Raw genomic sequence first — 20,981 nt, 5'->3', positions numbered from 1 at the left:
TTTTCCATTTAAGATAATCGGAGCATTACAGTTAATAGAGAGTCCCATTAAATAATTTACTACTTAGGCATTTTACCTTTTTAAGTAATTTTATTCATCCTGGAGAAGAGAAGGCTCTGAGGAGACCTTATAATAGCACCTTCCAGTGCTGAAAGGGAGCTACAAGAGAGCTGGAGAAGGACTTTATACAAGGCAATGTTGCGATAGAACAAGGGGGAATGGCTTTAAGATGAAGGATGGTGGGTTTAGATTAGGTATTAGGAAGAAATTCTTTACTGTGAGAGGGGTAAGACACAAACAGGTCGTCCAGAGACATTGTGGATGCCCCATTGCTGGCAATGTTCAAGGCCAGGTTGGATGGGGCTCAGAGTAACCTGGTCAAGTGAAAGTGTTCCTGACAATGGCAGGGGGTTGGAATGAGATGATCTTTAAGGTCCCTTCCCACGCCAACCATTCTATAAGTCTATGATATTTTATGGTGCAATTTACAATAAAGAAAAAACACCTTCAGTGATATATCAATAATTTATTGTTTTGCATAAGAAGGTAAGATCAGATTTCAGGTAAGACATCAACCAAGGACCTGATGGTGAATTCAAGTATAGAGCTTGGTACAATATTAAAAAGTACTACCCTTTGTTTAACTACAGCAAACAGCTAGAACACAATAAAAACATCTGGACTTGACTGTCAAAACATATATTTCTCTAAAAACCCACACAGCAGAACTTGAATATGTGGAATATTGGAAACATGTTTAGTTGTCTTCATTCCCAAATTCTTAGGAGTCAAAGGAACAATCCACCCCCCTGTTCCCCTTGGTATCCCAGAATAGTTCAGCACACAGGCTCAGCATCCATCCTGATAAGCAGGCTCCTGTCCTGTTGAAACTGTTGGGCTAAAATTTTTTTGCCTAGACTTACTGTCATCTCTGCCTGCCTCGTGGAGGGCTTTGATTTTTAGCTTTTGAAGTTAACACTGCAATAATGTTGATTTTTCAAAAGCAATTTAGTAATGTAATTAAAACCATTTCTAGCTCCTCAAAGACTGTGCACATTTTACTCTGTTGGTTGGATCTGTATTTTTGAGATTCCCTTTCTTTTGCAGGTGTTACTATTCAGGAATTAGCTCCTGGCTCAGAGACAGGGCAGGCAGCCATCGGTCTGGGAGACTCCTGCCAGGACTGTGCCGCGGATCAGAGGGTCAGTGTCTCTGGGAATGCAGCTGAGCACCACGCTGCTTACTGCTGCCCAGGACAGCAAAGCTGTGCACAAGACCCTCCTAGACCACACTGACCCAGGAATGGGAATTAAATTAATTTCAAAAAGACAGGAAAAACAGCCTGCAGGACAGCCAGAACTGTCCCTACCAGGGAGTTTGCAGATTATTCTAGCATCTACTTCATAAAGAGAAAAGCAGGTCCTTTATGTGAGCATTATTGTACCCCAATGTTCCAAGACAGCCAAGGTTAGAAGCAGTGCTAATAGTGTTTTAGTGAGGACTAAAGCCCCTTCTGCTGGAGATGGCCAGATCCTGAGAGATGCCGAGTGTCCTCTCCATTTCAAGAGATGGTGAAGGCACCTGGCATCTCAAAGGCAAACTGACCCACTGAATTCCATATCCCCTGAAAAATAGTTTGATTTTCAGTAATAAAAAAAAAAAATAGAAAATGTCTTCTCAACTCAGATAATCTCTGTGCAGTTAATTTAATCAACAAATTCCTATTTATGTTACAAAAAAAGTTTAAGTCCACCAGGAAAATGGTGAAATTTGACAGAAGTTACAGTAGGGCTGTTCAAGCAGAGTATGTATCCATACTGGGACTCAGTACATCTGTAACTCTTGCATAAACATTTCCAGACTCCTAGGGATTTTGCTGTTGTTTCTTACATTTCATTTGTTTTATAAGACTCTAAGCCAAATGCAATGGCCCACACATTAAATACACATTTAGAATAAAACTGCAAAACCTGATGGCTTTATCAGCATACGAACTGAAATAAAATATTTACATGGAATGTTGAGCTCCATTTACAGAGACTGTTTCAAATTACAGACTTAGTAATCTCTTTAATAAATGATCACATTGACAAGAAATTTTAAAACTTAACATCCCTTTTCAACCCTTTCATAAATATATAAAGTTTCACTAAATTATTCTTTCTTTAAACAAGAGAGCTATATTCTCTTTACAGATTAACATGAAATAATGGTTTCCTGTTTGAATACCACAGATGGGAAGATCTGAAGTCAGCAAGTTCCTATACACATTCTGTACTTACAAGACATATTCACAACACAACACACAGGTGTTACTTGGTCTTTACATCTGTACTCATTTGCTGCATATCAGTAGTAAATAAAGAAAAATACCAAATTATCTATATTAAAAATACATCCTCTAATATACATTTGCTTACACTGACACATCAGATCTTGAAACAGGGTTTCCAACTGTCTGACCAGTGTCAAAGTGTCAAGGATGTTTTTTATAGAGAACTCTACAGCATTAATTTATTTTTGAGTGGAGACAAAATACATGTTACACTACTAGAAAGTATCACTATATACTCGACAATAAAAAGAATTTATCTCTTTCAACTGCTTCTCAGATGTCCAAGGTTTCCTCACTGTTTGAAAATTTCTGATGGGAAAATTGTTCTAAAGCATGCCAAAAAATATTTGAAATCAATTTAAAGGAGGAAAAAAATTATTCTCTATTTTGTTGCTATTCGTATCACTTTGCCACTGATTTTACAGAAGTTTAATCCCAAAGACTTTGAAGTTATATACACACACCAACTCACATTTTTTCCTATTTAAATAATTATTCCCATGACTTTTCTTTGTTGTGCCACAGAGCATGTGTGAAAGTATTTTCAATCCATGCATACTCACAGCTGAGTATTTCACAATTAAGCCACTGAGTACATCTTTCTTCACATGATTATGTAATTGCAAAGGAATACTTAAATCAGTCTGTACATGTAAGACAAGGTTCACATCTAGAAAAGTGAAAACACACTGATGCATAATTAAAATTATGATGTCTTCCTCATAAAAATGTTGGTCACTTTTGCCTGTTTCAGTTCTCTCAAACATTAAAAGGGCAATAACTTCCAAGTGCTGATGTGCTCTTTTATAGGAACAGTTATGCCTAAAACCATTGAAGTGCTGATCTCCAGCATTGATTTCTATCTTCTGCAAACTCTCTGTTAAAAACACTCACCTTGGAGAAACACAGATGTTGATAAAGAGGTGTTTGGCAGTTTTGCTACACTAGTATTAGCTCACTTTATGGAGCACAGTAAATCTCTGGTATAATCTGACTGTTCTGCCCCAAATTGTGGGCAAGAGAATTGAAGACACAGGAAAACAGGACCAGTTCCAAGTGCATGAAGAGTATACCTGCTGCTCAGTAGAGTTAAAAGCCCTCCTCCCAAGAAAATGGCCATCGAGTAAAGCCTAACCATGCCCCAGGTTTAGATGCTGATACCACAACAGAGGTTTTTTCTACTTAAAACGTTACTATGAGTGCAGCCAGCTGACAGGAACCCAGAAGGTCTCGGTCTCCAACCTGTCAAAAGTTGTTTTAAGCTCACTGTAAGCTGTAGCGAGGTCATCGTTGACTATCACCTTGTCAAAAAGGTGGCCATACTGGCTCTCCATCACATGGGCAGATTTAATCATTTCATGAAAATCTTCTTCCTAGTAAGATCAGTGCAATGAAGATCAGTGCACAGCCAGTCCATAGCAACACTGCATAAACTCATTCTGTATTAAACACGGTCTAATCGCTTATTTCTTATTTCATCAGGAGATGGAAACTGTACTTCTAATTTAAAAAAACAGAAATTACCACTACAAGTGATCTCAGAGAGTATTCTGATGAGTTGACTCTGCTCAACAGGCAATTCTTTCATCTCTTCCCTTGAAATGACACAATTAGTCACTGGATGGTAATTACAGAGACATTTTCTGTTAGCAGCACCAGTGCAAAATGTTTCTAGCTGTTTACTTTGATGATACATTTAAAGTTTCTTTATGTTAGTCTTGGCTTGCTACTAGCACACCATGTATTACAGCACAGCCTTTTTTCTTTTAAGAGCTTGGTAGCAGTCAACATTTTATGCTTTCTTCGATCTGGCTTAGTGGATTTTTCGTCATCTTTGGGGAGGGAATAAACCTTAGCAACTTGTTTAAATGACTTTGAGAGATTAAACCTGTCCTAACTAAGCAATGTCCTGAAGGTTGCTCTTACAAACAAACTCCTCTTACTTTTTATAAGTAACAAACCAACATTTTCTGACAGCATGAAGTTTCCAAACTATTCCAAATGCACATTGTACACAGATACAATCTGTGACTATATCTGTGACTGACTTTGAAAAAAAACCTAAAAAATCCTAAATAACATCTGAATGAGGAAAAATTATACACACTAGATAAACAGTCTAACAATGATCAACTTTGCTGTAGTTTCAATTAAATAAGATTTCATTATATTACAAGGAAGCAAGTATGTTAATATTGGGTAATCTAGATTTTTTTTCTGACTATTGACAAAAACCAGCATTTTTTCCTTGCTTAGCTATTTCTTCTTCTATCTTACAGTGTTTATTTTCCTATAACATTTAAAAACCCCTCTATTTCTCTTATCCACAAATATGGGCTTTTTATTACAGTAGCATTTATTTTTTAATTGTTTTTTATATTTGAATTTTGCTCTTAATTTAGACCCCTTAATACATTGATAAAACAAATGAATTCTTATATTTGAACAGAAACATCTAAGCCCAGGTGCAAATTTTTTAAAGGAAATCCACAGCATTATCTCTCATAAAGATATGCTTGCACTGTGGGGGTTCTTCAATGACATAAAATCAGAGGACCATGGAAATTGTAAATACCCATGAGCATATCAAACAATGAAAACACCACAGTAAATGTGTAATGTGAGAGAGGCTGGGAAACAGAAAGATGCTTGTGTAAGCCCTGACAAGTGCAGTCAATGAGATCCAGTGATCACCTTTATTTTCAAGGTAAACTTCTACAACAAAACACTTAACAGGTTCTCATCTTTTACCATGTCTAATTATACTTACTGTAAAGGGTTTTGCAGTTCCCTTATCATCTTTACTTGAAATAATCTTGGCATTTTTTCTGGTCTCTCTCAAACGGTCAAGTGATGGAGGCTTTATAAATATAACAAATGGTTTAAACTCGTACGTCCGCAAGTGTTTCACTGTCTGGGAAGAGGAAAGATTTTAATTAATTAGTTGATTTTGCAAAATGGAATTTACTGTAATAAAAGAAACTCCCCACTGACCAGAATAAACCCATAAAGCATTTCTAGGCGGGTATTTTTCATTTACTCTCATCCTGCTCTGCTGACCAGCATTGATTCATGTAAGGAGAATTTTCAGAATGGTAAGAACACCCTTTCTCCAAGGGTGATCACTGGTCTTGATTTCCACATGCCTGCTGGTAAACCCCATCAGTCTGGCAAAAGCTGAGTTGTGCACACCAGTGCCACTGGCAGCAAGAGGATGGAGGGGAACAGCAGGTGTCCAGGGGAGGAAAAGTTCATTTTAGCAAGAATAACTCCTTCTGTACCCATGAAAAGTTCACAAAAGGTCAGTGATTCTTCTCTTCAGTACTCTGTGCCCACCACACAACTCCCTGCTGTTTGTTCTTCCTGAGCAAGCTACTGTGTGGTGTTAGAGGCAGGTCTATGATTCAGTTGCAGCACAGGGTGGTAGTATGGATGGTCAGAAGCTTTCTATCCTTTCCACACTGCCAGGGTCCACAGGAAAATCCCATATTGGAGAGTGGAGTCCCAGAATGGTTCACAAGCTTGGGTCCCTAAAAGAATTTAGTGCTCTGCAGGAACACAGGGCTGTGTGGGACAGGCAATGGTCTCGTCAGCTCCCCTCTTCCCCTGGCATGGGGTATGGTTTCCCCGGCCACTCCTCTGCCAGTGGAGCTGCTGCCCTGCTCCCAGGGCACAAGCCTGCATCTGAAACTGCCCCAGGAGCTGCACATAAGCTGCCAAGGTTCAGAAGGCATACACTGGCCACCCTTGGAGAAGAGATGTTTTGGCTAGGTTAAACAAACTAGTCCAGCTCCTGGAAGCACTGGGGTTATTAGGAGCAAAAAAATTCCTGGTGGAGCTGTTCAGAGGGGTTAAAAAACAAGGTCAATGCAAGAAAAAATGGTTTAGAGAGGAATGTTCTTAACAATTATCCAGCCAACATCACATTTAGTGCATCCCTTGACTCATGTTCACCCTGCAGGGAAACCTTTGGCATGAACAGTCTAGTGAAACATGTGAGACAGAGTTGCTGGACTGCATGATAAAGCTATTCTGAAATTAAAGTTTCAGGGACAATCTCTTGCCCAAGCTAACAGAAAGATGAATGGAAATACAGGAGTGTTCTGTAATTAAATCTTTGGTATTATGCTGCAGGCTTCCAATTCCCTTATTTACTGGCTGTATATTTGTCTCTTTTCAGAGAGCCTTGCTGAGATAAAGGTAGCCAGCAAACCCACTCAACAGTCATTCAGTGTGGGATAAAGTACACCTTTTTAGAAATACTTTTTCCCTGGAATTGCAATATGCAATATGGGGAAGTACAAGAGTTCAGAAGACATGCTTACTTACATGAGGTTGCACATCCAACAAACAAACCTTGTTTTTAGCTAGAACTGATCGAACAGAGTCTAAACTTGTACCATAGTAGTTGTTCTTATACTCGCCATACTCGATAAACCTGTGGCAGAAAGTGAAAACAACTGGAATCATTTCCATTTTCTCCAGAAAAAACCTTAACAGTTTGCTTTATAAGATTTAATTCAGGAGCAAAAATATTTTACTTTACATAAGAGTTCTACCATGTTTTATAAAGGAAATGCTGTCAAGTACTTCAGCATGTCAATTTTAAGAAATCTTCTACTTTACTGCTTTCAAATCAGTAACACCTGCTTGTATTACAGTTAAAGAGAAAAAAGTACTGTAGTCCAACAGCCCACTAATGTTTTCCATCACCTCTTTTTCTGAACTAATGCAATGCAATAAAACAGTGGATAAGCTAAACAATAGAAACTACTGAAATTTCATTGCACACTACAGAATATCCAAATTCTCTGTCTCAGAAGAGGAGGAGGACTGACGATGGTGCTGGTGGAACCAAGGCGGCTGGTTATTTGCTATAAAAGTACAAGCACTATTTGCCAGAAAAGCAAAGCTTCAAAAGTTTGACGTTTCAATAAAACCCACAGCTTTGTGTCTAATACACTTTTGCCCTCTGAAACTGGGGCAGAATTTCAAGCTACAGAATTTTACAGGCTGCTGGAGAGCACGATGCTACCATTGTCTCTTCATTTTAGTTTACTTTCTGGAGGGTGTACAGGCAGGGGCTTCACTGTGGATCTCTAAACTCAAAAGCAGAGGAAGTGCCTGGCCTGAAAGAGAGCAGAACTATGCAAACATTGACTCAGGCACGTCTGCAGCACTTCCACGCCCCCCCTTCCCTAGAGCTGCAATGCTTTGCTGCTATGACAGAAGATGCTCTATTAAAAGAATGCTCCCCCATCCTAAGCACCTATAATTTCAGTATCTTCTTGAGAAGCTGAGGTACTGAAACTGCTTGTACGCTTAGAAACTGTTGTTTGCACGTAATGCCTTTTTTTTTGCTCTGTGTTTTTTCCCAGCTGCTTATATAACAAAATGTAATTTTAACACATCTTTAAATCACTGCAAGTTATATCCACTTTGACTTATTATCTACAATAACAACCAGCCCCATTTTATAATAAACCATTGTCTTAACTGCAGTTCTAGTTAAAAATCTCTTCAACATACTTGTTATTCTGTACGTCTGTCTCAAACAAGTGCTTGGAAATGAAAATGTATTCGACACCATCACTTTCTTGGCTTCTCCTTGGACGGGTAGTGTCTGCAGTTTCATCATATAAAAAAAAAGAAAAATATGCACAAAACAATATAATGCAAACCAGTTCAGGAAAAATGGAAAAGCACAAACTCTTTGTGCAATACTAAGCCTAGCACTTCCCTCACTTCTGAAGCATATAAGGCTGCTCTGGATCTGGAAGGCAGCACACAAGCACATTACAGGATTGAGTTTTAAATGCATGCAGGAAAAGCAGGAAAAAACCTATTGGACAAGTATCAGATTATCATTTTTTATTAACTAGTGGAAAAATCCAATAAAATGAGGACAGCTGAACAATAAAAGGAGCAGCAGTCCATAACAATTACCCCAGCCTTGCCTCTCGTTAAACTTATTAGCATATGACACCGTAAAGGGAAACAAGCACACCATCCTGATTTATAAAACATTATGTTCATTAACAACACTTGTAGCTATGGCATGTGAAGCATGGTAGTAAAAAAATGGGGTGTGAACTTTATGTTTTAGTGCTTTTCTTTATCCGGTGATCAAAATAGAACTCTGTTTTCTTTCAGTAGCCCTGTATTATTTGCACTTCTTACTTTCCCCCAAGTAGGTATAAGGGTTTTGCTTATACATGAAACGTATTTGTGGGGTTGCCACTTATGATTAATGAACTCATTAAAACATCCTGTTTCAAACAAGTTGAATACTACAGCATCATGTATTCTCCATCACATATGGACACACAAAACCTGCTTGCAGCAATACAGTCTTAAATGCCATTTGATATAATGCTCTTCTTCTTAGGCTGACAAAATGAGGAACATTTTCAAGACAGGAACCCCAGTTCTCTCTCCAAGTCCTGACTTACTGAATTTCAGGGAGAGGGATTTCTTTACATGTTTGTTTTAAATTATAACCATAAATTTGGAAGAGAAAAAAGAGAAGGCAGCTTGATGAATACTGGCAATTTTTAGAGAAATATTTTTGGGCAAATGACTGCATATACTTCAATGAGTTAAATATTTTGGGAACATCTGGCTTTTTTGTTGTTCTTGCTTTCAATACCCAGCTGAAGCAAATACATGCAAAAGAAATGACTTGCCAAACCAAATGCATTAATTTTTCTACTTTAGCAAATTCATTCATATATATATGCTTTACAAAGTATCTGCACTTGCAAAAAACCTGTGACAGGATTTCCCAAATTCAGAAAGTTGGAACAATATTTTTGAAGGATCCCTATAGAAGGTACAAGTAGAAAGCAAATCAAGAAATGGAAGTCTAAAACAGTTGAGTTCTCCATATTAAAGAAAACCCGATAAAGTATTGTAGAAGTTAATAGAGAACAATGCTATTCGATTTTATAAAAATCACACTACTTGGTCAGATAGGGGAAAGAGGAAAAAACATCCCCAAATCAACTCTTCTAAAGCTAATTAAAGAGATTTAATTAATTTATTCACTGGATTAAACTGTTTATCATCAGTCTTCATTTTTCAGCCTAACAGATAAAGGCCAGTTTGCTGAATGCAACAGAGTACATTTCACTGCTTTACAGCCAAATCCAGGGTGTTCTTCAGCAGAGTTTCATTTACTAAACCTCACTGACATCAATCATGCTAAACTTGTACTGAAATTGTACTGCAATGCCTCTGAGCCAAAAAGCCCTATCAGTTTTTTTAGGGAGCATTTAATACAGAACTGCAGCAGCACTTTTAAAAATTAGAAAAGTAATTTGGATGCCAAGCATGCATTTAGAGACCCAAATTTGAAAGTACCTTAAAGGTAATACAATAATAAATTATAATAATGCAAATATATCATTAGAGAATAGAAGTGCATTTTTACTTACGTGGCACTGTTACCCCGTAGTGCTGGGTATCGCTGATGAGCAATTTCCGTTTAAGTTCATTCAGTCCAACCCCTACAGGACCTGAAAGAAAAAAATTGTCCTGTTTCCCAACAGCCAGTTGTCTCTTGTATTCAGGTGCAAGTATACTCCAAGATAAGACTACATAGCATGTAGCTGTGACATTACTGCCTCTTAATCAGGGATTTGGAAATGCCCATGGTTCCAGCCTCTCCTAGAATATACAGAGCTGACAAATTTCAGGGGATGTAGTTGGCAGTTACTCTGCTCTGACTTTATTACTGAGGAAAAATCAGTGACAAAAGGTGCCAGCAAAGCTGACTTTCTTTTCTACAGCAACTACCCTCAGTGTGCACCCACCTCCATCTCAGCCCTACTACAAACCCCTGCATCCTAACCTGCAGCTTTCCAGAATAAAAACTGATTTGGCTGTTTATTTTGCCAGAATATCCCCAACTTTCAGACTACAGGACCCCAGCTGGCAATGTGCAAAGTGCCCCCAAAGCCTCTGCACTCTGTGTTGACATGGCCTCACTCCCTCCTGCTGCTGCATCCCTTGCCTGCACCAGATGCCCCTGGGGACAATTGCTTCCACCTTCTCATGCCCTGGAAGCACTGCTCCTGCCAGCCCCTGCTGCAGGCAGGAACACTGCCCAGGTCCTGGCTGGCTGTAGCTGTCACCATCCACCTTTCGACTGTGTGAGGGTGGCATTGCATGGAGAGAGGAAGGAAGGGCAGCACTTGCCAGGTCACAACCCATTTGGGATGTTTGGGTTTCTTTCTTTGTTGTTGATTTTCTTTTAAACTGTGCTTGTCTCCTGCTTGCTGTCTGAACTGGTCCAAAGCAAATGTTTCCTTCGTCATGCGACTGCCAAAGAGAGACCACTCTTGGAAAGAGGATGGCAGGAATAAACAAAGACTGCATGGAATTTTTTTGACCCGTCTCCTCCACCTCCACTTGAGTAGTGCTGTACTAGAAGCTACTGAGCAAGACATTCCTCTTGGCTTTTGGGTTTCTTAGCTGTTTGCCAGCGGTGCCTTAGGTCTCAGTGAGGGCACTCTGTCCTGTGAGGTCTCAAAGGCTCCACAGGCACTCGCTGCCTGTCCCCAGGAACCCTTCGTGAAGGGCTCCAGCCTGCGTGCCCACTTTGGTGACAGGGACATGGTGCTGTGTGTGAAGGGAGCTCAGCTCTGCATGTTCTTATGTTTCTGACAGTGGAGAGCCTTCATTTCTACAGAGCCAGGTCAAGAGCAGAAGGCAAAGGAGAATGAGTCATTGGAACCATATCCCAAGTAATGCAAGGATAATACCTGTGGTTTTAAGGAAAGTTGTTGCATATCTAGTAAAAGTGACAGGTTTATGTATAGAGTGCTTCTTAACAAAGACATTTTAAACATTGTAAATACAAAACCTAATAAACATTTCAATGAAATAGTGTTGTAATCGCTAGTTGTAATCGCTAATACTAGTCAGAGTCCAAAACCAGACTGATGCTTCAGTACCTTGAGGTGCCTGTTTGTAAAAATGACCAAACACCCTGTCTGGAGCTGAAACACATAATGATGAAAAGCAAGTGCTTGCTACTTTGCTGCTACGCCCAGACTATGGTCCTGCTGTAAAATCTTAGAGTTTCTACATTTAAAATTTCTATGTGTTCACATTAGTTAAACACACAACTACATTTCAAGTGCCATCTCTGACCTTCCTGTAAATTAATCTATCAGTATGTATAAATGTTTATTTAATATGGTGTACAGCAGCCTCTACTGGTGCATGTCTGCAGAGGACTACAATGTGTTGTGTAGATAATGGCATTACTTTTGTTATCTTTTTTTTTTCCTTTTTACAATAGTTTAGCTATTTAAGGCAAATATGGACTTTTAGATGAAAAGTAATTAAAACTCTTAATATATCCTAGCAAAGTAAACCAAACCAAATGGAACTCAATTTTTAAAAATCACTCTATTACTTTTAAGCAAAAAGTCTTTCTCATCAAATCTACACAAATATTATTTCCTCAGTCTACATGCTGTCAAATCAACAGTACGCTTTTAGCTCTATTTATATATATAAAGAATCCAGGCTTCACTTCCTGCGACACATGCTTTGGAAACTTAGCTCAACTCTGCTTCCAGACCACAACTTCACTACTACTGTCTCCCTTTCCAGATTACCATTTAAAAATCATCTTTAAATTGAACTACTGAAAGGTATAGACTCTTCTTTTTCAGTGCTGTCCTCACAGAATTCTCATAACTGTAGCATGTGGACACTGAAGGCTGATTCCAGCTCAGCAAAGCCATCCATTATGTGGATTTTTACACTACCTCTCCCAGGTGTTATATACAGTGCCCTTCTAAATATTATTTTCATTTTGATGCAGCAGAGAATGATGCCAGTTTCTAATAGTTATGAATCTGAACACAATTTGAACTCAAAAAGAGAATAAAGTGTCAGGACTTAAAAGGACAATCCAGATTCTTATAGTCAAATGTAAGGCATGCAGGGTCCATGACTGTAGCATAGTTTTCATTTACTATAAATCACCCTAGGCAGCAATATTTATAGTTACAGTGACAGATTTAGAGATACTTTGTTTACTTTTTTCAAAGGAACATTTGTGCTGCTTGCTCTTGCATGTTAAGTCATGTTAATAGTCAAATCCTACACAAGTGGACTGCAGTGCCTACCTCACTTTATTGAGGGACATCTGCAGAATTAAGCTACCCATCATTAAAACTTGCACTAAATTTTGTACCACTCATACATGTCTGAAGAAAACTAAAAAAACTCTAAGTTTAGGTCTTGGGAGGGTTAAGCCAACCAGCCATTCTTCACCAATAGACACATAATGAGCTCCTAATAGTCTTTTTAAAAGAAAATGAAAGTGGTCTTTCAGAAAAGATTTTGTGAGTTTGTGACAATATCCCCTCTGGGATCATAAGGACCCAGTAAGAGACATGCCTTGTGAGAGGCGCTGTGGCTCAATTCCTAGTACACTATAACGCAGTAACTGCACAAGCATGTCTGACTGTAGCTCAGTGTGGTAGGAAAGGAGAACCTCATTATTTTGTGTTTCAGTACATTTTAACAAGCAGTGGGAGTGTACTTCGAGATCTGCTGTTCACTGAAGCAGGATCAATGAGTTCATCCTGGTGTTCTCATGGGCAAGGCTAGGCACTATGTTACATCCTACGTATTTATTCCTGAACCTTGCTGACCTTCCCATGCCTTCAGTCAGGAAGGTTTAAGGCAGATAGCAATTATAGGTCTCCTTCGTCATTGTCCAGTTAGTTTACCGGAAGTAGCATGGCCATGGCAGGCCATTTTCCTGCACTACTGCAGCAGATCACCTAAGACTCTGCAAGCCACTACTGAACATGTTAAAGCTAAGTCAGGAGATGTGGAGAGTTAAAAGGCCCATTCATTTCATCCTCCTTTGCTCTGAAATAGACCTGGCCTCATCATATACTCCTTCATGATAAAACCAGAGGTGATGGATTTTAAAAGATATCTAAGCAATACAACAAATAGAGAGCTTTTCCAGTCCCAGATTCCTTTCCTTCACAGTAGTGAACAGAAGCACATCTTTGTGAGAAGTACTGACAGCCTCATTCAGAGACAGATGCTTTTCTGATCGTGTCAGACACCACCACCAACTTCTCCTTTATGGTTACACACCTCTGGTCCTTGCTTCCACCACTGCCCACTTTGGACAGAGGCATCACCATGGGTGACCACAGCACCTGAAAGGTTCTGCACAGCTTTGGTGATCACACTGCATGCACAAAACAGTGTGTATTCTGTGGGACAAATGCTCATGGTTTGTTACTGACAACTTCGCTTTATCCTAGCACTGCCCCTTCAGAAAGCTCTGACTTAGCTGAAACTATGCCAGATAAAGTTATAGCATGCAGCACATTCATTCTAACTCTAAGGAAATAAAATTTATGCTACTCTGGCTCTTAAAATTAACCACAGCAGAAGACTTTGTGAGCAGGACTTTTCCCTCATTGATATAAATGAAAATTCTGGTGTCTAAATAATACATGCATTAAAATACTCTGCCTTTGTCTGATAAGGCTGTGAGGTATAACACTTAGGATGCAGGCAATATTTGTGATGGAAGACTTTAAGGATTTCTTGGCAGTTTGGGAACAGTAGGTTACTAGAAGCTGACTGGTGACATAATATTGGATAATTTTGTTTTTAGCAGACTCATCACAATCCTAACAATTAAAAGCACACAGAAATGTTTGTATCATTACTGCTTCAGATGATGTTATTTAAGCCCCAAGGATTTGCAGGGCTTTATTCATGAACTTACATTTGCAGACAAGGTAAAATCCTGACAAACTGGTACATTGAGCTGAACCAGAGAGTAGTGTGTATCACACTACAGGGTACTAAAATGACTGTGTGTGCAATTCATGTTCTTTAAAGTAGACTAGACCAATTCAAAATTAAGTTAAATTTGTTTTGAAGTTGTCAAACTCCCTCCCCCTAAAAAAAGGGCAAAACCAAACCTAAATGCTCCCTTTTAAACAGTAAATTATATATTTAGACCTATAACACAATAGACATCTAGTGCCTCCATCAATTACAGCTATAAATTAATTGTATGTCCCTTTCTTTCCTGGTACTACTATCCAAATTATATTAAATGTATTATATGGAATGCTGCTACTGGCACACAAAAAGCTTTTAAAAATGTGTTCGCTTCTACTATACCTGTATTGCTTAGCTCTGCTAGTTTTTCCACATTTTGCCCAAGACATTTTTATGGTATTGGCCAGACTTAAGCTGCTCTTAATATCCAGAGAAAAAACATTAGAATTACTGAAGTCTGCAATAAATTTCTGAATTGCTTTTGTTACTGAAAAAGCACTCTTTCTTCATTTGATTTATTACAACAAAATTCAAATGGAATCTCTAGGCATTCCTTAGATCAGACATACACAAATTGTTATAAAAAGTCTATTTATCACACGTTTGCACTACACTATGTTGATGTAACTGTAAAATCAACTCAACCATGTTATTACTTGTTGTATATAGCCCACAATCACACTAGTAGGTGGCTGATTTTTAGTGCTGGAGAGTGACAAAACTGTTTATTAAAAACTCAATTTAATGTTCCCTTGGATATGAGCAATATAAAAACACAGCTACTCAACAGTTCCTAAAAGTCCCTGATAGAGGGTTATATTCCTCTGCTCTGCTGCTTTCAGAATGCAGGAAATTTTCCTAATGAAGCATCAGCCTATGTGCTACTGCCAAAGAAACAATAATCAGTGAGACATTACACACTGCTAGCAATGGTAACTCATTACTCATTGGTATGCCAATCATTGCCTTTAAAAAGCTTAAGATAATGCACTTTCTCTCTTTTGGGGAGACTGAAGCAATACATTTTGGTTATATAATAAATGCTGTGAGGAAGCCATGGCAGTGACAGATTATAGAAGAACAGAAAGCTGACTAAGGATGATAATGTTGAGTCTTCTGCAGCTATGCTTACATTCATCCTTGGCCTACAGAGGTAGACCTTGCATCCACCTTTCTTACTACTTGTCCATTTACTTTTTCTAATGCAGTAGGTGTTTTTGTTTCTTTCCACTTTTATTGTCTGTCTTCATTGACCTCAGGTATTTATCCTGTCCTTTTTTTTCCTACATAAATATATTGATTGACTGATCTCTTAAGATATATTGATTGATCTCTAAGAGTGGAATACCAACACAATTCTTTTGAGTTTTAGTACAGCTTGACTGCCACGTTCAGACTTGTAACCGTGGTAGCTGTATTTTAATGTCATCTCCCCTTGGTTTAGGAAAGCTTTAAACACAATCTCATAAAGCATCCTTATATGCAAGTTGGGACATCCTCTCTAGAAAGGTGGACTACTAGACAGGTGAAAACTGGAGCATGTTTAAAGGGAAGGGCTTATTGGTCTGTGCTCTAGGACTCATTATAAGAGGAGTTCCCTGGGACATACTCTCTTTCACATCCATACCAATGACACAGAGTGGGCCCTTACAAAGCTTGCTGATGCCAAGATGGGTGAGGCAAGTGACTTGCTCAAGGGCAGGGCTTCCATCCAGAGCGCTACAGGCATAGGGTGGCAGAACTTTATGAAATTTGATGAAGACAAAGTTCTGCATTACAGGCTGGGGACTGCTGGCTGGATGGCAAGGACCTTGGGGTCCAGGTGGGCAGAGCTAAGCATGAGTCCCCAGCCTTCTCTGGCAGCAATGAAGGGTAACAGGAGACTGGGCTGTATCAGCAAGAGCCTGGCCCACAGATAGGGGGGAATGATTCTTCCCCTTCACTCAGCACTTGTTAGACCTGTGAGGAATACTCTGTCCACAAGCCCTGCACTACAACACTGTTGATAAACTGGATCAAAGACATCAGAGGGCCTCCAAGATGGTCAAGAGCTGAAGCACATGACCTTTGAGAGAGACTGAGCGAATTGGGCTTGCCTAGCTTGGGGAAGAGGTGTCTTCAGGGGGACCCACCAGCACCCTTCTGATACTCACTGAAAAGATGGAGGCCATCTCTTTACTGAGGTGTGAGGTGGGAAGACAATAGAAGACATGATGGGACGACAGATTCCCAAAGTTGCTGCTATCAGCAACCTGCTTTGAATCTAGTGTTAATCTTGCTCAGTGGGAGGCTGGACCAGGTCAACTCCTGAGAACCCTTCCAATCTAAATGACTTTTTGGTAAGCATTGTGCTAATCAGCAGGTCTCTGTTTTACCAGGTCAAAAATAAAGAAAACAACTTACCAACCAAAACAACAAGCCTGTATTTGTCATTAGGTTGTCGTCTATATTTTGCAACTTCTTCATAGGTTGGGATATCTGCTGTATCATACTGATCACTCTTCTTGCACTCATACATGGACTTGTTTGTTTTTTTATCTTTTCTGCTAAGACGAAAGCTTCTTCTAAAACCAGCTGCAGTAAGAACAGGGTTTTTTCAAAGTAAGAAAGTAAGTCTTCTTAAAACATTTGAAAATAGTCTCTTCCAAACATTCAAGGATTGGAGCATGGAATAAAAAGTATATTATATGTTTAATAAGCCAGGTCATTAGAATGATATTTCCCATGTTTTTAAACTATATCAGGTACCTATTTAAACTGCAAAATTAATATTACCAATAAAAAACATAACCTTTGCAACAACAAACTGCAAAATACAATTGCAATAAATTGTTAATATATTTAGATTATTTAGACAATTTGAGTATCTTATAAATTAATATATATACATAAGGCAATTCATGCAAGCTGGACTCTCATACCACATCTAATGCATGTCTATTAAATCACCACAGCACACCAATACAATATATGATAGAAACACAACTGGTGGTTGAAAGGGTTGATGAGATTTAGTTCCTTGAACAATTCTGTTTTGCTTAGCTCCATGCTGGTAGTATATTTAAAAAGTGCATGAAACCTTTCCTGAATATGTTTAATAGTCAATCCAAACACTCATAGTTAAATTACAAAATACTAGAAACAGCTTAGACAATACAGTACCCATATTATGAAATTAAAAGTTAATATTGCTACTAAATCTATATTTACAATTGCATCAACAGTGTGACATCTATAGTGCCTTCTAAAGAAGAATTGAAATTTCACATAGCTTTTAAGCACTCTCAAAGGAGAAAATCATAGGCATTTTCAAGCAGAACAGCACAAAAAACCTGCTCTACACTACATGTTAAAAACTAATTTACTCCTCTGTTAATGCTTACCTTACTTTTTAAAATAAATCCTTTATATTGCATTATATTATATTTTACTGGTATCTCTACAACACCACTTTTGTTCTATATGGAAGTACAGGAAAGACTGCAAAGACTGCAAAGCTGATTTCACTACCTGGTGGTAGCAGAGTAAAACACAAACTATACTTTAAATACTGGACAAGTTGTTGGGTTTTTCCCCCAGAACACTTAATAGGACATTAAACACTTAAACATTTGGTGACCCCAAATTTTCAGCAAAATGTTTTCATATTCTTGTAATAGCACTCAAGTTTAGGTGTTTGAGAAGTATTCATATTACAATTTCTTCTTCAAAGGTAATTTCGTGCAAGTTCAAGATTCAGTTCTGCAAATATTTAGAACCAGATCTCAAGAGAAATGCTACAAGGCTTAGTTACAGGTTTAACATTTTGCACACACACAGTTTCACTAACATGAATTATCATGGAACCTGGACCACAGAGGATGTTAACCAAGTTATTTAATTGATGTGAGCCCCTATACCTATGGGAATCTACAACACATGCACACACATAAAAAGTGAAGAAAAATGTCTTTGAGAATACCATGATGTCAACCCATTCATATTCAAAATACCAATAAGTAAAATGAAAATCTATGACAAAGGAGATCTAGCATCCACAGAAAGGGGAGATGATATTTCAAGAAGTATAGTCTAGACTAAGTAGGATGTGGGCTGGCATAGAAAAAACATCAAAATATGAGCTATGAAAACATAATGAAATAAACTGGGTTACATTATTTTATTATTTAGAGAACACTAACACTGAAGTGACTGCAGTCAGAAAGAGAAATGCCCTGCTGGAGAGCTTACACACCCACAAGAGGGCCTGGGAGATCTTGCCTTCCCTATGGTGAAGTCCATCATGACACAAGGATGTTCTCTTGATCATAACTATGCCTGTAGTTATGATTTGAGACAGCTATATAAAGAAAAGTAGCTTTAGCAATACAGACTACAGACACAGGAAGTGAGTTACAAGTTTCCTGAGGCCTCATCTAAAATGCTCCACAAAAGACAAAAACCAACAGAAGAAGTTTCCCAAAAAGCTGAAAATTATTCTGTTTGTTGCATTTTTTTTTCTGTATAATCATTTTATGGAAAAAGAAAAAATAGAGAAAAAAAAAAGAATAATTCTTCACCATTGACTATGAAATGGTTTACAAAAGTAAGAGCTTTGCTACAAGAACAAGAATCCACATACCTGGAAAAGGCAAAAAGTAAGGATAATGACCAAATGAAGCTAAATCAATGGTCTCCATTCCAGTTTGGTGTTGAACTTACAGTTACAAGAGCTCTGTGCCCCTGATCAGCTGTCTCAAAATGCCATTAGAACAGCTTCTCAACCTCCACTTAAATGGTGAACTGTGCAATCTTTAGGAAAAATATTTTTTCTGCAAAGTCTTCATATAAATTCAATCCCCGCTTTTAGGTTTTAGTATGAACATTTTTAAGTTGTTCCTCTTTTCTCCAACCAATTTATTCAGATTTTGTTACCAAACTACCAAACTACCAAACTACTACTAATAGGTGGTGGACTATTTAATAATTTTTATTTCTTTTATTCCTTCAAAAAGGAGAAAATCTTTCAGTGCTGTCTGCAGTCTGATTTTTCCCTTGTCACTTTTACAGGCTCCACAGAAAACATAACAAAGACTCAGGTGATATGATTCCACTGCTAACATGCATTTCTTTGAATAAATATTTCTGCCACTGAAACTCATTGGTAAAATGAAAATAGTAATATTGTCCTATATATTAAGAAAGCTCAACAAGAAGTTCAACCAGGACTTAGATGTTACAGAAAATAAAATATACTAATTAAAAGGAACAAACGTGAGACAAATACAGAAGACAAAGTAAGGCTGACTTCTCTGCAGTGTGCTGGTGAAGATGCTCTGTACAACTACTGACTATTAAGTTTGTGATATGCTGTTTGCTTCGCCACTTTATGACTATTGTAAATATGAAAGTGTTTTAAACTATTCCTCGAAGTCCATCTGAATAGCCCCATACAGTAACTCAAGAAACCTTGCTTTAAAACAGCAGTTTTAAAACGTACAGTTCCAAGAGTAAGGATGACACTGTTTCAAGTATGTCGAACACTTTTATGGTACTGCTGCTGCATTCCTGAAAGCATCTTCATTCTTCATCGCTCATCATCTGCCATTACGTGTCCTCTCATACATGGCTTAACTTTACTGTGACCTAGAAGCTATTTTATAGAAATGCTAATAAATATTTTCTATTGAATGTCTGCATTTGTAATTGCATTTTATGTTGGGAACTATGACTGCACAAAAGTATTAGGCTGAACTGAAACAATATTATTGTACTTGTAAGGAATAAAAACATTTATGAAAAGGCAAAAAATATTCTACTAATGTTTGCATATTTTATAGTTTTGAAAACATGAAAACCAAACTCCATATATTTAAATTAACAATAGAGCATCATTAAAAATGTAGTGACAATTACTACAGAGAACCAAACCAAATACTAATATGCAACAGAAAAAGTTTCTATAAAATTATTTAGGTATCATTAGGTAATTTAAAAGTATATCTCTATAAAGAAGAAAAGGAAAAAGTATTGCTTGCCTAGAATATTTGATAATATTTGATAATATAAAACTTGATGAATATGAAAGGAGCTGCAGGCTACACTGTCTGTGGAATATGGATATCAGCAGAGATTAACCTTAGTTGCCAAGTATGCAGACTATAAAATAAAAGGGGAAAATTCTGTCACTAAAGCGACATAATTTCCTGAACACTCAGAAGCTTGCACCAGCTCACTGGTTACAGCTACACAACTAGAAGCTTACTGAACATGCAAACCCATAAACTACTGCTGGAATGTAACAGATCTGGTGAAATAAGAGCAGGCTCAGGGAAGAAAATATTAAGAACAAATGTTCTCAAACTACTGATGTCTTCAAAACTTGTAATATTTCTCAATATGAAATAAAAATAAAATACTAATAAACTTAATTAAGGCCCAACAATCCAAGAGAAACCACTTAGATCTCTAAGAATGAAAAAAACACCTTAGCAGAAAAGTTTGATTATTCTTTTAACCCTTAGCAGTACACATTTCGTCATCTCAGAACAACATCCGTACACTTACACAGAGAAATCCACTGGGGCCTCACACAGAAATCCAAACTGAAAACAGGCAGTGTGTGAACCTGCCCCCCTTGCAATATTTTAAAAGGATGATGATGTAAATAGATGTGCTTATTTACATTTAATGACATAATTCTGAATAAGTAGATTGCAACTATGTTGTGTAAATTTCAGTCCAAATATACTAATAACACCAGAAAGTAAATTTCTCAAGTTCAGAGAAACTACACTAACAGGAAATAATAAAATATAAATTC

General features: G+C 37.9%; 1 protein-coding gene across 9 annotated transcripts in view; it reads right to left on the bottom strand.

Annotated features, from left to right (window-relative positions):
* Positions 1 to 511: 511 nt before the first annotated feature.
* MPP7 (MAGUK p55 scaffold protein 7) overlaps positions 512 to 20,981 on the bottom strand; it is a 161,135-nt gene continuing 140,665 nt past the window's right edge. For all 9 annotated transcript variants that reach the window (XM_048294327.1, XM_048294318.1, XM_048294375.1 and 6 more), the window contains 6 exons: positions 16,583 to 16,753; positions 9,772 to 9,852; positions 7,865 to 7,958; positions 6,665 to 6,773; positions 5,106 to 5,249; positions 512 to 3,708 (listed from right to left, as the gene is read on the bottom strand). In XM_048294327.1, the coding sequence (XP_048150284.1) occupies positions 3,529 to 3,708; positions 5,106 to 5,249; positions 6,665 to 6,773; positions 7,865 to 7,958; positions 9,772 to 9,852; positions 16,583 to 16,753 (779 nt within the window). In that variant the 3' untranslated portion in view covers positions 512 to 3,528. The remainder of the gene's footprint in view (positions 3,709 to 5,105; positions 5,250 to 6,664; positions 6,774 to 7,864; positions 7,959 to 9,771; positions 9,853 to 16,582; positions 16,754 to 20,981) is intronic.

This window comes from Corvus hawaiiensis, chromosome 1 (assembly GCF_020740725.1).
Source record: "Corvus hawaiiensis isolate bCorHaw1 chromosome 1, bCorHaw1.pri.cur, whole genome shotgun sequence".
NCBI lineage: Eukaryota > Metazoa > Chordata > Aves > Passeriformes > Corvidae > Corvus > Corvus hawaiiensis.
Note: the sequence above shows the minus strand (reverse complement) of the source record. Positions and strands in the feature narration are given on the sequence as shown.